The sequence below is a fragment of the Cricetulus griseus genome, chromosome 7 (genome assembly GCF_003668045.3).
Source record: "Cricetulus griseus strain 17A/GY chromosome 7, alternate assembly CriGri-PICRH-1.0, whole genome shotgun sequence".
Lineage (NCBI taxonomy): Eukaryota > Metazoa > Chordata > Mammalia > Rodentia > Cricetidae > Cricetulus > Cricetulus griseus.
This window is the reverse complement of record NC_048600.1, coordinates 64,038,450-64,052,749: the sequence shown is the minus strand read 5'-3', so window position 1 is coordinate 64,052,749 and position 14,300 is coordinate 64,038,450. Positions and strand designations below refer to the sequence as shown.

The window sequence follows — 14,300 nt, the reverse complement described above, 5'->3', positions numbered from 1 at the left end:
CCTGTCCGTGACCCGGCTGCAGTCCCCGCCCGTTCTTTCCTGCTCCCCGCGGTCCAGACTCCCAGCTCCCGCAGTCCGGACTCCCAGCTCCCTCCTGGCTCTCCAGGCTCCAGAAGGCGTCCGCAAACCCAGGCTCCCAAGCTGCCCGTCCCTCCTCCCGCCCCGTCGGTGCGGTCTCACCACTGGCCCCTGGCGCGCCGCAGCCCTCGGGCTGTTAAACGGTGCTGGGGTTTGGGTTGTGACCCGGGCGCTCACCGTGGAGGAGTCTGAGGCAGAGCCACAGGCGCAGGCTCAATGCGGCGCCCGGCTGCATCTCCGGCCCCTGGGCGCGGGTGGGACCTGCGCGGCCGCAGCTCTGGGCTGGGAGTGAGTGAGAGCGCGCGCCCAGGCGCCGGCGGGGCGCGGACCGGGCAGCGGCCCGGGGGCGGGGCTGAGGCGGCCCTGGGCGGGGCTCGGAAGGGGGGGGAGGAGGTTACGGTAGCCTCAGCCCGCCCCTCGCCCCTCTCTGTCCCTTGCAGGCCGCCCCGGCAGAATCCAGCCCGGGTAAGGAGAGCGAGTGCCCACTTAGTGCAGCCTACGCCAAGGGCGCCCAGTTCCAAAGTAGCAGCCACCAAGCACCCCCTCAAGGGCCACTGCGAGCGGGCGATGCGCGCAGGTGACCTCACTGTCCCTTGTGCACGTTGTGGCGCTGGGGAGTGAACAAAACCGGACAGTGGTGTTTCCTTGCATTTTCCTTCTATCAATGAGAAAAGTGGCAACGAATATAAGGTTAAAACAGGGTTACATTAAGTCTTAGCGAGCACCCTGCCAAAGCCTCTCACCCTCTCCAGTGTGAATGGAGCCAGGCACCTGAGTAATTGCCTCCCCACACCCTCCGACCCTGGAGGACTGGCTTTTGCTTTAGCTTCCCCACCAAATACTTTTGCTCTGAGCTCATTCATAAGTCTTTTTTATCAGGTGATTCTGTTTTGGCAAACGCTCTCGCACAGACTTCCTTTCTCTTTGTGGTCTTTTGCTAGAATTTTCCTATTTCAAAATAAATTCGGATGACAATGACGATTTCAACGTCTCTTGCTTTTATTTAATCTGTTCACATTGTTCCCACGCTCCCCACCTCCCAGCCCCCGGTCATCCTTGCCAAAACTCAAGGCCAGAGTGATGATGATGATGATGACCTTTTTAAAGTCTCCCACACGCAAGCACGAACAAACTGAATAGGAATGAAACTGCTACGTATGTTGTCTTCAGCGTGGGCACCCACGTTCATTTTTATTTAGCTTGTACTGGAATTCCATTATGGTATTAATGGGCTTCTCCCTAACTGCCACTGAAGCTGAACACATTTTTTTTTTTTTTTATAACTGGCCATTTGGATTTCAAATCTTTTGCTCTAGTGCCTGTCGTTTTTCTTATCGATCTCCAAGGAGTTTGTTTGTTTGTTTTTTAATAAATTCTGTGTGTAAGTCCTTGGCCAGCCCTGTTTGCTGTGGCTGTGTAACAATTTACATCAAAATGTGAGGCACGAAGTGGCAACTTTTTTTTTTTTTTTTTCCCTTGGATTTTTGAGACGGGGCTTCCTTCCTGTAGACCTGGCTATCCTGAAACTAGTTTTGTAGACCAGGCTAGCTTTAAACTCAGGGATCCATCTGCCTCTGCTTCCTGAATGCTGGGATATTAAAGGCAAGGTATAAGTCACCACACCTGGCTTTGAAAGGGCAACTCTTATCTCATTCCTGTTTGGGGAAAGCAGGAGCAGGCAAGAGGCATTTTTGTGACTCTTACCATTGGATGGGGAGGATTCAGGGGTGACAGCTACAAGTTCAGATGAGGCTGTTAGCTGGTACACCCACCCACGGCCTTTCCTGTGTGACAGTCTCACACATAGCAGTGGCTTCCCCAAAGTGAGTTATGACGTGGTCCTGAAGAAATAGAGCCTGAGCAAAGGACATTCTTCCTGCCCCTTGACAGGGCAAAGACGAAGTGTGGGGTGGGAGACACAGTGGAAACCATCTTTGGGAAACACGCTTGGCTTCTGAGGTAACAAATCCCCTAGCCCATTCAGCGATTATTTCCACTCTTTTTGAGACAGAATCTCACTCTCTTGTCCAGGCTGTTCTCAAACTCTTGGACTCAAAACAGTCCTTCTGCCTCAGCCTCCTGATGCATGACCCAGCTCACTCCTTTAATAGTATCTTAGAACTCGAGAGACAGTGGTGGTATTAGTTTAACGAACACCCTTAGAAGCAAATCACTTTCCTTTTGGCTAGTGTCATTACTATTCATTCAAAGACATCTTTTTCTGTCTCAATATCACAAAGATGTTTACTACCTTTGTCACTGACAAATTTTTCATTGTTTTCTTTTACATTTAGACCCTCAGGCTCCTGTTATGGCTTTGAAGTAGAGAAGGGTCAAGCTCACCTTCTTTTTCTTCACAACTGTCTGTGAAGAGATCATTATTTCTGCGTTGCTCTCTACTTCTCCCTTGGCTGCAAACAGAGCATCTGTTTGGAACAGACTGTTTCTGGGCTTTTTGTCTCGATGTCCAGCTTTGTACTGATCCACCACGGTTGAGCCTTTGCTTCATATCTGGAAGTATAAACCCTCCTAACTGACTTTTTCAAAGTGACTGCAATTCTCTGCAAGTTATATCTCCGTTCACATTTCAGACATATTTCTGTCAGTTTCTAGACACTTTTGATATCCCAGGATGCTGATTTAAGTAACTAGTCTATCACCAATTTGGAAAAGCTGATTTCCTTCCAACCCACAAGCATCGAATATTGCCCCATTTTGAGATTTATTTGTCACTCACCTTTCATAGTTTTGTATGTCAAGCTCTTGAACACTGTTAGGCTTATCTTCAGCTAGTTAATATTCTTGTGCGTCTGCACAGATAAACATATGTGGACATTTTATTTTCTAATTATTCACTGCTTTTATATGAAAACATTTGCTGCTTTTAAAAGTAGTTTGTTTTCTTGTTAGTGGTATTTTAGAGCTCATTGGACATTTAGACACAAAAATATAATTTATCAGAAATATGATTTGTAAGTGTTATCTGGACTTTGTCTTGCTATTCTCTTAAGAGCTTCTGTCTTTTGGGGGAGCTGGAGAGATGGCTCAGTGGTTAACAGCACCTGCTGCTCTTGCAGAGGACCTGGGTTTGGTTCTCTGCATGCCCATGAGGCAGCTCCCAACCACCTGGAACTCCAGTTCCAGGAGATTTGCTCCATCTTCTGGCCTCCGTGGCACTGCAGAGGTGTGATGCACACATATGCACACATTCATATAATCAAATCACTCATACACAGAAAGTGAAAATGAGTCTTAAACTTTTAAAACCTCTGTTTTTATTCTATGTATATGAGTGTTTTGCCTTCATGTATGTCTGTGCACCACCTGCATGCAGTGCTAGAGGAGGCCAAGTGTCAGATCCACTGAGACTCGAGTTCCGGATGGCTGTGAGCTGCCATGTGGATTCTGAGAATTGAATCTGAGTCTTCTAGAAGAGCAACCCATGCTCTTAACCACTGATCCATCTCTCCAATTCCAAAGATAAATCAATTAAAAAATAATGTATTTTGTAAAGCAGCATTTTTTTTTGGCTTAGATGAAGTTTAATTCCTTGGTTTGTTATGTCTGAACCATAATTTCACATAGGTTTCATCTCCTTGATCCAGATAGCACCCTTAGATAGAAAGTTGAGCTATTTATAGGCCTTACTTGATTTGCGACCCAACATGTAAAAGGGTTTGCTTTTTAGTTGTTCATGGTAGAAAGGAAAATGTGTTCTGGTCAAAGTGCAAATTGTCTCACCTGGCTTTATTTGTATTGACAAATGTGCTAGCTGTTGTTATATGCTCTGGCCTGTAGTGCCTGCTCAATTCCTCTGTCCACTTTCTCCTGGCTTGTCGTTCTGCCGTGAATCTGTAAAAGTTCATCACTCAGCCGAGCATCACTTAATGATGGGAGGGTGTTCCAAGCAGCTTGCTGCCAAGTGATTTTTGCCATCCAGGTGTCATAGCATTTACTTACACGAACCTTACATCCAGGATCTAGGACGTATAAAAGGTACCGTTTATTTCTCCTCTGGTTGTGATACCAAAACATTGTTGTTAAATCAAGCACAAGAAACTCATGCAAGAAATACAAAATTATGTAACCGTTGCTGGCTTGCCATGGCCCATTCACTGTTTTATGGTAAATGCTTTTACAGGTTGTCTTAGTTAGGGTTTCTATTGCTGTGATGAAACACCTCGACCAAAGCAACTTGTGGAGGAAAGGGTTTATTCATCTTGCACTTCCATATCACAGTTCTTCATCAAAGGAAGTCAGGATAGAAACTCAATCAGGGCAGGAACCTGGAGGTAGGAGCTGATGAAGAGGCCATGGAGGGATGCTACTTACTGGCTTGCTTTCCATGGCTTGCTTAACCTGCTTGCTTATAGAACCCAGGACCACCAGTCCAGGGATGGCACCACCCACAGTGTCTCCTGCCAAGTGTGGAAGGTGATTTGTGTTTTCTTTGATGACAAGTTGCACTTAAGCTATACCACTTCACAAAAGTGGCACAAAGAAGACTTTCTCTTGGCACTCTTGCAACTCAGCAGCCAACATGAGATGTACAAGCCTATGGCGGCATGTTGGAAGTTTAGAAGGGGAAGTGGACCTCCACGAAGAAATCAACCAGCCAAGAATTTCAGATTAAATGTTTTAGAACACAGAAGAAAGTAAATACCCTAAATGCTAAAAGTATTTTGATTGGAGTTTGCTAGGGGTGCTAGATGGTTTTGGTTTGAACTTTGGGAAAGGTCAAGCTTGGGAGGACCAGACCACAGAGTTTATAAAATGAAGCCACAAAGGAGTAGGGAAGGAAGCAGTTACTACCTAAGAACCTGCTCCCAACCCAGCCCCAAGGAGATCTGTGCATATCACAGACAGGTAGGAGGAAGGGAATGAGGCAGGAACAGGACAGGAGTCAGTGGAGCCCGCATTTTCAAAGAGGTTGGGGGTTCCCAGTGGCTATTCCCTGGCTCATGAAGACACAGGAGTGGTCATGGGATGATACCTCAAGGTGTGGAGGCAGCAGTCTACCTCTGAGGGAGTTGTCAGGAATAATGTGGGCTCTGTAGGAATGACCATAGAACCAGCTAGCCTGTGGAATGGGCTCAGAACGACAGGCCCAAAGCAGCTTCCCAGAGAGGGCCCTGTTCAGTAGAAGCTAGGAAGGCTGAGGAGAAGTCTCTGGACCAGTTCCCACAGTATCCCAGCAGATGTGGCTTGGAGGAGCCACAGTCACCATGGGAAGCTTCAGCAGAGCATAGCTCCAATCAGTCAGCTGCATACCAGTGGTCAAAAAACAGAGGACAGCTCAGGCTGTGGGGGTACTGCTGAGGTTGCAGGAGGAACTTTGTGTAGCCTTTACAGCATCCACATGGGATGGAAGCAGGGAGAGGGGGTGGCATTTGGAAGACTAAACATGTACCAAAGGGAGGCAGAGTCAGCCAGGCAGGACCAGATTTAATCTATGAACAGCTGGGCAATCTATAGGCATAGATTATTGGCTCACACAGTTTCACAAATGGGGAACGGTTTCTGGCTGTCATTTCATTCATTTATGTATAGAAACATGTAATCCTATGCCTGTGAGTTATATGTGTAAATATCCAAACCTCCCATTTGTATGTGTGTATGTGTGAGACAGAGAAGCTCTGAAACAGGATTTGTTTGAATAACTTAATAAAGCCACTGTAATTGTTCATCCCAACTGTCAACTTGACAAATGAGGATTGTCTAGATTAGGTTGGCTAGTGAGCATGTCTGTTAGGGATTATCTTGATTGCTTTACCTGATGTGGGAAGACCCAGCTTGAATATAAGCAGCACCATTTCCTGGTCTGGGGGCACCTGGGCTGTGTAAGAGTAGAGACAGCTAGCCCAGTAATAGGCAAGCACACATTCATTTCTCTCCGCTCTTGACTGTGGATGTGACTAGCTGTTGTAGGTACCCGCTGCCTTGACTTCCTGTTATGATGAACTTTGATCTACAATTGTGAGCTGAATAAGACTTTCTTCTCTATGTTGCTTTTTTTTTTTTTTTTTTAATCAGGGCATTTTATGACAGCAACAGAAAGGGAGCTAGAACAGCCACCCAGAGTGGAATACCAGAGAGACAGGTAATGGGATGTGAGTAGACTTTCATGTACTAATGACATGATATATCCATGAAAAACAGCAAGTGGCAAGAGGAAATGTTCAATGTAACCTATCTTAGGTTATTTAGGGGGGAAAAAAGAGGTATCTTTTAGTGTGTTTTCTATTACTAAAACAAACAAAAATAATTCAAGAGTGGATAACTTACAAAGAAGAGATGTTTATTTGCCTAGTGTGTCCAGGGTGTTGTAAAGGGGTTTCTTGCAGTGTCATGGCATGGTCCATGGCACCATCATGTGACAAGATAGAGTAGGTGTGCTAGTTTGTGTGTCTTTCTTCATCTAGAGACAACAGTTGTGTGTAGAGGCTCCACCTTGATGAATTTGTCTAACCTGCCCACAATTAATATTATCATATCAATTTGGGCATTAACACACACACACACACACACACACACACACACACACACACACACACACACACACACACGAGGTGGGATCTCATGTAGTCTAGGATAGCCTTGAACTCACTATTTATCCAAGGATGACCTTGAATTTATGATCCTTTTGCCTTCATTTCTTGAGTACTGGGATTTCAGGCATGAGATACCTGGTTTATGTAGTGCTGGAGTGTTATCCAGGGCTTCATGTATGCTCCCACAACTGATCTATGTCACCCCCGTACAGAATACTTTAAGCACACATTCAAACTATAGCTAGAGGAAAGAAGGAAGGGAGATAGGCAGGCCCGCAAGAACTTTTTTCCCCAAAGGAGGGATAAAGCCACTCAACCTCCTGATCCCCTTTCCAGTCCACTTACCTGTGCACTCTCATTTATTATTCATTGTATGGTGGGCATAACTGTGATCTTGCTGGCACTGAAATTATCCCACATGAATATGGTACTAGATCTTTTGATATCTAAAAGGAGGTTGAGAAATGGGACTTGATTCCTTCCACCTGGCTCTGAGAGAGACAGGTCTAAGAGTGATGCCTCAAAATTTCAAAGTGACTCTATTTTATTTGATATAATATACTTCTGAAGAGTGCATACATATATGTCAGGGCAGACATCAAGACTATGTCTAGCCTCCCCCACCTCTCGAGTTTGTGTGTGTGTGTTTGTGTAAGAACCTGTATGTGGATAAAGTAGTAAGAGGGACTTGTGTGTGTGTGTGTGTGTGTGTGTGTGTGTATACTCTTTTTTTTTTCTTTTTGAGACAGGGTCTTGCTATGTCGTCTAGGCTGGCATGAAACTCCCTATGTAGTCTGATTTGTCCTCAAACTCACAGAAATACTTCTGTATCAGCCTCCCAAGTGCTGGGATCACAAACATGTGCTGTCATGCCTGGCTATGTGTCCGTTCTTGGTGCTCAGACTTTTGTGACCGTTGGTCTTACATGTCCATGACCTGTAATCTACTTCACAGATCCTTAGATGTCAGTTTTTCCTTGTATCTCTCAGCTCTGGCTCCCAGAGAGGAGAAATCTCAGGGATGAAGACTTTAAAACAGGAACTTCACAAAAAACACATGTGAAGGCTGGGCTGTAAGACCCTAATGATGGGAACTGTCTGTTGACTGGCTACATGGTGCCACCCTGTGGCCACATTTTGTCACGTTGCACCATGTACCTTAGACGGTTATCTTTAACATTACTCTTCCAAAACAAACAAACAAACAAAAAAATTGGAGTGATTCACATTGTCTCTCCAAACTGCATTTAGTTAGCTTTTAGTAATTGTATTTACCATTCATAATTTGTCTGGTTGAAACCACGGGTGCAGTAGGAGAGTGGAATTGACTAATCAGCAGAAAAGCTATTCAGACACCAGTGACATTCCCAGACCCACCTCTTCCTTCCTTCCCACCTGCTCTGGGACACCAGTAGGCCCTCTAAATCAACATGAGCAAAGCTAATATGAACCCACAGAGACTGAAGCAGCATGCACATGGCCTACCTGGGTCTGTGCCAGGTCCTCTGAGCTTATATTATGGTTTCCAGTTTAGTGTTTTTATGAGATTCTTGAGTGTGTGAACAAGTGGGTCTCTGACTAGTCTTGATGTCTGCTTTGACTCTTGCATCTTCTTTTGGGCTCTTCTCTTGTTGGTCTGTCTCATCTGACTTCAATATGGTAGTTTTTGCTTTATCTTATTATTTTGTTGTGTTCTTTAAAAATGAATGAGATGGGCGGTGGTGGTGCACGCCTTTAACCCCAGCACTCGGGAGCCAGAGGCAGGTGGATCTCTGTGAGTTTGGGGCCAGCCTAGTCTACAGATTAAGTTCCAGGACAGCTAGAGCTGTTACACAGAGAAACCCTCTCTTGAAAACAAAACAAAACAAAACAAAGCAACAACAACAACAACAACAAAATCAATGAATGAATGGCTTTCAAGGGGAGCACTCCTTCCTGGAGCTACAGCAAATGTTTCACTGAACTGCAAGCTCAGACGTCCCCCTGGCTACTTTGGCCTTCTGATGCCCTTAAGGAAACAAGCTAAGAAAGGAATAACAGTATTAGGAGGGGTGATTGATCTAGATTACCAAGGGAAAAGCAGATTAATTCTCCATAGTGGAGGTAAAGAAGATTATGTTTGGAATTCGGGATATCCTCTCTTGGTGTTGCCGTGTCCTGTGATTAAAGTCAATGGGATATTACAATGACTTAATCCAGGCATTAATTGTTTCATTTGAGGTAGGAAGACAACATTTTAAATTTGGGTCACACTTTCTCATGGCAATTTATATAAATGGTATGGAAGAAAGAGGTTTTTAACTTTTTGCCTGCTTGGCCTCATTCCTGCTCTCATTTCTTCACTAGCATTAGAGCCTCCTTCTTTGGAATCTCAACATACACTGAAAATCAGATGAGACATCTAGCCTTGTGGGTGGAACAGCTATTGGAATCTTGTATTTTCTGTCAAGAGACAGCCATTGTTAGACTAGCTGGACTACAGCCTGTAAGCCACCTTATATGGGATTAATAAATCCATATACATACATACATATGTGTATACATGCATACATGCATACATACATCCAGCTCACCAGTATTGTTCTTCTAGAGAACCCTGACTAATAGAGATAGGAAGGGATCATGATTAAAAAAAAATAAAGCTATTAGGGAATTTTAGAGCTAATGTCTTGACTCAGGGAGTCCCAAGGGATTAGACTGGTCAGTCTATTCAAATATGTTAAGGAGGCATGAGACAATGAAAAGCAGAGAAAGGAGATTTAATCTATGTGGCACACCAGGAAGAGAAACAGACACCATCCATCTGCAGGGCACTGACAGCTGCTTTTGGGGCGGGGAGTGAGGTGTGCAGTTCTGGCTAGAATGCTGTCTGGCTGATAGTTATCTCAGGTCTGGCTCTGGAAGGTGGCTCAAAGAAATCTTTATTTTTGAGGGGACTAGCTGGTTCCTAGGATATGACTGATCCTGCTTGGGGGTGTTCTCACGATAGGGTGATCTGTCTGTTTTTTCAAGGGGCCTGAGGGTTTAGGACAATAACATTTGGGTATGTGGTGCAGGACCCTGTAGAAGCTGATAGGAAGGTAATTCAGTTGCTCTTATCTTTATTTTTGCCTCCAGCCATAAAGGGGGATGAGGTTGGTCAGACATCCTTGGCATTTAGACAGGCATTCCTTGAGTTATTAACATGCTTATGTGCAGGGTTAGCAGGGGATTGAGCTGAAGCAAAGGAGACATGCAAAATAAGAGAGATGCCAGGCCTTCATCCAACCTGCTTTGGTTATTCTGTAGGCCCAAATGAAGAATCAATGTCTTTAAAAGTATTTTTTACTCAGCGGTATGTGATGGTTCACAACTTTAATCCCAGCCCTGGGAAGACATTCACAGGTAGGTCTCTGGGAGTTTGAGGCCAGCCTGGTCTACAGCTAGTTCCAAGACAGGCAGAGCTACATAACAGAGAGACCCTGTTTCAAACAAACAAACAAACAAAACAAACTGGTTTTAAGTATAAAGTCACAGTTTTTTGAGATTCATCTGAGCTATAGCATCTATCAACGACAAGATTTTGATGTAGAAATCGTTTAACCTTAAACTTTAAAATGCTAGAAATCTTTTTGAATATTTCATGAATGTACGATCTTCTCGCTGCTGATTGAAAGGAGAGTGTGGCAGCATCCATCCAGGCCTGTTTCCTCCTGTGACCTCTCACTTCTACTTAGAAGGCTGGAACTTGCTCCAGCCTCGCTAACTCGCTCCAGGTTTCTCCAGCCTCACGGGATCTGGATGGCAATGGTGAGCTCTGGTTCTGAGAAGTTGTCCTTTTCTCTATTGGGGGTGGGGGGGGGTGGGGGTGGGTGGGGATGGGGGAGGATGCTGCCGCCTACAGGGGACGCTTCTGAGCTCTGAGTCCAGAAGCTCCATAGTGTTGCTTGGTTCCAACAGTGGGGGGCGGGGCTGTCTACTGGCCTCCAGAGAAGAGAGCAGGTGGCCCTCTACTAGTGTCACTTTTTCAGCAGCAAGGGGTCCTGGGGCACGCCGTTCCCTCGCGTGGCCTTTGCTCGTGCCCTTTCTTTGCTCACACGTTCCAGTGCCGCGTCATAGGCGACACACTCCACAGTGCGTGCCTTGCTGTCGGCTCCTTCGGCAGCTAGGGAAGCGTCTTTGAACCGTTGACTCCATTTGAAGGCGTCGATTGTGCAGAGCTGTCAGGATGGGTGGTTACCTGGGCCGGGCTCGCCGTCGCCGTCCGTCCCTGACTGTGCCCACTAGGGACCTCCAGAAGAGGCCCTCGCTACGGGTCCATCGTGTTTCCCGGTCTCTCCGGGTTAATTCCATGGACGGGTGTCTGAACATGGCTGACAGCCTGTCTTTGGAAGATGATGAGGCTTTAGCCGATTCCCAGGAGCAACCTGGGCGCGTGATGGTTGTTCACACGCAGCGATATCCAGTGGGGAAGGCTCGGGACTTACTCGTTGGAGTCTTTTCCTCACTGTTCTTGATTGGCCAGCACAACTCAGTGCGGACACTGATGGGTTCCAGGATGTCCCGAAGCTTAATGATCCTGAAGGTGGTCTCCACGAAGGGCAGAGCCACGCTCCGTTTTGTTCTGGGGCAACCGGTCCTGATTATATGGTCTTTCCTCACTGGCTACTTCTCGACTCAATCTAGGAAGAAGACACGGATTAGTGCTCTCCAAGAGATCAGCAAAAGCAAAAGCAAAAGAATTCGAGCAAAGAAAAAGAAAGATCCCACTACCTTGGGAAAAGGTGGAGAAGGATTTGCCAAGCAGGAGGAAGACTCCCCAGTCATCAACAGACCTTCTGATCAGGGAAAGGACTCTGATGGCAGTGTGAGTGCCCCATCTGCATTTAGACATCTTTTTGTCAACGGTGTACTCTCTTCTTTTGTACCCAGGCCGGGTCCTTTGGGTAGGGATATCTGTTCCAAGAACTCAGCAAAGAGCTGTATTAAAGAATCCCAGATCGCCTTCAAGAGTTCATACAAACGAAATGCCATTGCCAGCTCCTACAGTTCCTCTCTAGCACAGTGGCCACCAGAGAGGATTCATGTACTAGCTACCCGAGGTGCTGCCCCTATTGCCATTTCAAGGGCTGCTGCCAAAGGCGCTGCTGCAGGCGCTACCCGAGGTGCTGCCCCTGGTGCCATTTCAGGGGCTGCTGCCACAGGCGCTGCTGCAGGCGATACCCGGGATGCTACCCCAGATGATGCTGCAGGCGCTGTCCGAAGGGTTGCCCCTGGTGCTGTTTCAGGGGCTGCCACAGGCGCTGCTGCAGGCGCTACCGGAGGGGTTGCCCCTGGTGCCGTTTCAGGGGCTGCCACAGGCGCTGCTGCAGGCGCTACCCGAGGGGTTGCCCCTTGTGCTGTTCCAGAGGCTGCCACAGGCGCTGCTGCACGTGTATGTGCTACAAGTTCTGTCCCAAGTGCTGCCGTAGGTGCTGCTGCACAAGCTACCCGAGGTGCTGACCCAGATGATGCTGCGGATGCTTCCCGAGCTGCTGCTGCACGTGCTACCCCAGGCGCTGCTCCTGGTGCTGCTGCAGATGCTGCCCTAAGTGCTACCCCAGGCACTGCTTCAGGGGCTGCAGCAGATGCTGCTTCAAGTGACGCACCATGCACTCTGCCACTCGCCAGCCCAGACTCATCCCACTTGAAGGAGGCTACAGATAAAGGCGATGAGAAAGACAGTGCATCTCCATGTAATTTGAAGAAAAAGGAAAAGAAAACTAAGAAGGAAAAAAAGAAAGAAAGGAAAGAGAAGAAGGAAAAAATCAAGAAAGCCAAGCAAGCAGCTGTCACAGATGCTCCTCAAGTCAAGCAAGGCAACCCAAGGAAGGGCCTCCCCACATCTGCTATTCCAAAGCCTGTGAGACGCAAGGTCTCTCTGTTGCTGCCCCATAGAAGAGACGTCCCACTGATTCCGCCACAGCCCCCAGGACTATATTTCCGAATCACTACAGAAGATTTTGACTTAGAAAAGAAAACTGCCATGCAGTGGATCAACAAGGTCTTGAAGGGTAAGTGAAGGCTGCATAGTCAGCAATGCACACAGCGTTCCTGTCTTACGCTGTGTCTCCAGCACTTTTCTCTCCACTTCCATCACTCATTCCGAGCAGAGAGAGAGAGAGAGAGAGAGAGAGAGAGAGAGAGAGAGAGAGAGCACTAGGAAGATGCAGAGTCTTATGCTTGGTGTCCCCATAATGTAAGGACTGCCTCTGTGGGTCATTTTTCATGGTTCTTTCTAAACTCCGCTTTGCTTTGTCTGATGATAAAGAAACACATAGATTTCCTGGCCCATAGAGGGTCTGTCTCCCAAGTTACCTGGCTGCTTGGCCTTTGCTAGTGGTTTAGTCTAGCTTTGTTCTCCAGGCAGCCCAGGAAACTCACCTGTGGAACTGTGGTGGACCCACTTAGATTGCTGACTCTACCCAGAGACACAGTGCTATAGTCTCACCCACTTTGCGCTAGAAGTCAAAGTTGGATGATGACTGGAGGATGTTGGTCTAACCCAGTGGATACTGGGACATGAAAGGGGCACTTTGGGTTGGTTTTCCTCTGATGAGAACAATCAGGTGACTACTGCTGATGGAATTGCCTGTTTCTCCCTTGCTTATTTGGGCAAAATAAACACACACACACACACACACACACACACACACACACACACACACACACTGCTTGATGAGAAGAATGAGTTCTTTCCCCACAAAGCCAAGATACAAAAACCAAGATGGTATAGAGCAGTGGTTCTCTACCTTCTGAATGATGCAACCCTTAATAGAGCTCCTCATGTTGTGGTGACCCCCAACCATAAAATTATTTTCATTGCTACTTAATACTGTAATTTTGCTACTGTTATGAATTGTAATGTAAACATCTGGTGTTTCCAATGGTCTTAGGCCACACCTGTGAAAGGTGGTTTGACCCCGAAAGGGGTCATGATCCACAGGTTGAAAACCGATGGTCTAGATTAATCACTTCGTATGGACTCTACGGTGTCAAACACTTTGTAGTTATAACCCCTCTTCATTTCTCTTCACATACCTACTCTTATTTGTGTCTTTTACAGATGATGGAGCTAAGGCCCGGCGTAATTAAGTGATCCAAGGATGGCCCACATGTCACTGGATGCATAATACTGCTCTTTAAGCCTGAGCAACCAGTTTCTGTACTCTGTTCATGTAGTATAATGTCACATTCTATTTAGAGCCATTTTGATACTTAAATAAGATTGTTACCCAGAATGCTTGTTATATCATCTGATTTATACTCGAGTGTGATACATTCTCTCTCTCTCTTGGTTTTTCGAGACAGGGTTTCTCTGTATTGCTTTGGAGGTTGTCCTGGAACTTGCACTGTAGACGAGGCTGGCCTCAAACTCAGAGAGATCCACCTGCCTCTGCCTCCCAAGGGCTGGGATTAAAGACGTGCGACACCAACGCCCAGTGATACATTATCTCTTAATATGATTATGTGCCCCCCCCGTTGGTCACAGCTATGACCCACACAACCCCTTGGAAGCAAGTCTTCCCAATTTCCCTTGCTCATCCTGAGGATGGTCATTTGTTGCTGAGGGTTCTGACTCAGAATGTTCTTTGACCCTTCATGCCTCAGGACACTGCAGTGGTACCAATCAGAGTGTTGGGGAAGGATACTT

General features: G+C 46.6%; 1 protein-coding gene across 1 annotated transcript; it reads left to right on the top strand.

Annotated features, from left to right (window-relative positions):
* Positions 1–10,835: 10,835 nt before the first annotated feature.
* On the top strand, positions 10,836–13,741 carry LOC118239194 (myristoylated alanine-rich C-kinase substrate-like). Its single transcript, XM_035448106.1, has 2 exons — positions 10,836–12,342; positions 13,713–13,741. The coding sequence occupies exons 1-2, from the start codon at positions 10,836–10,838 to the stop codon at positions 13,739–13,741; spliced, it is 1,536 nt and encodes a 511-aa protein (XP_035303997.1).
* The last annotated feature ends 559 nt before the right edge of the window (positions 13,742–14,300 follow it).

Excerpts from the sequence above, each read along its gene's own strand:
- LOC118239194 (XM_035448106.1), top strand. The coding sequence starts at position 10,836 with ATGGGTGGTTACCTGGGCCGGGCTCGCCGTCGCCGTCCGTCCCTGACT. Across the intron at positions 12,343-13,712 it reads GAAAGACAGTGCATCTCCAT|ATGATGGAGCTAAGGCCCGG; the intron begins GTAATTTGAAGA and ends TGTCTTTTACAG.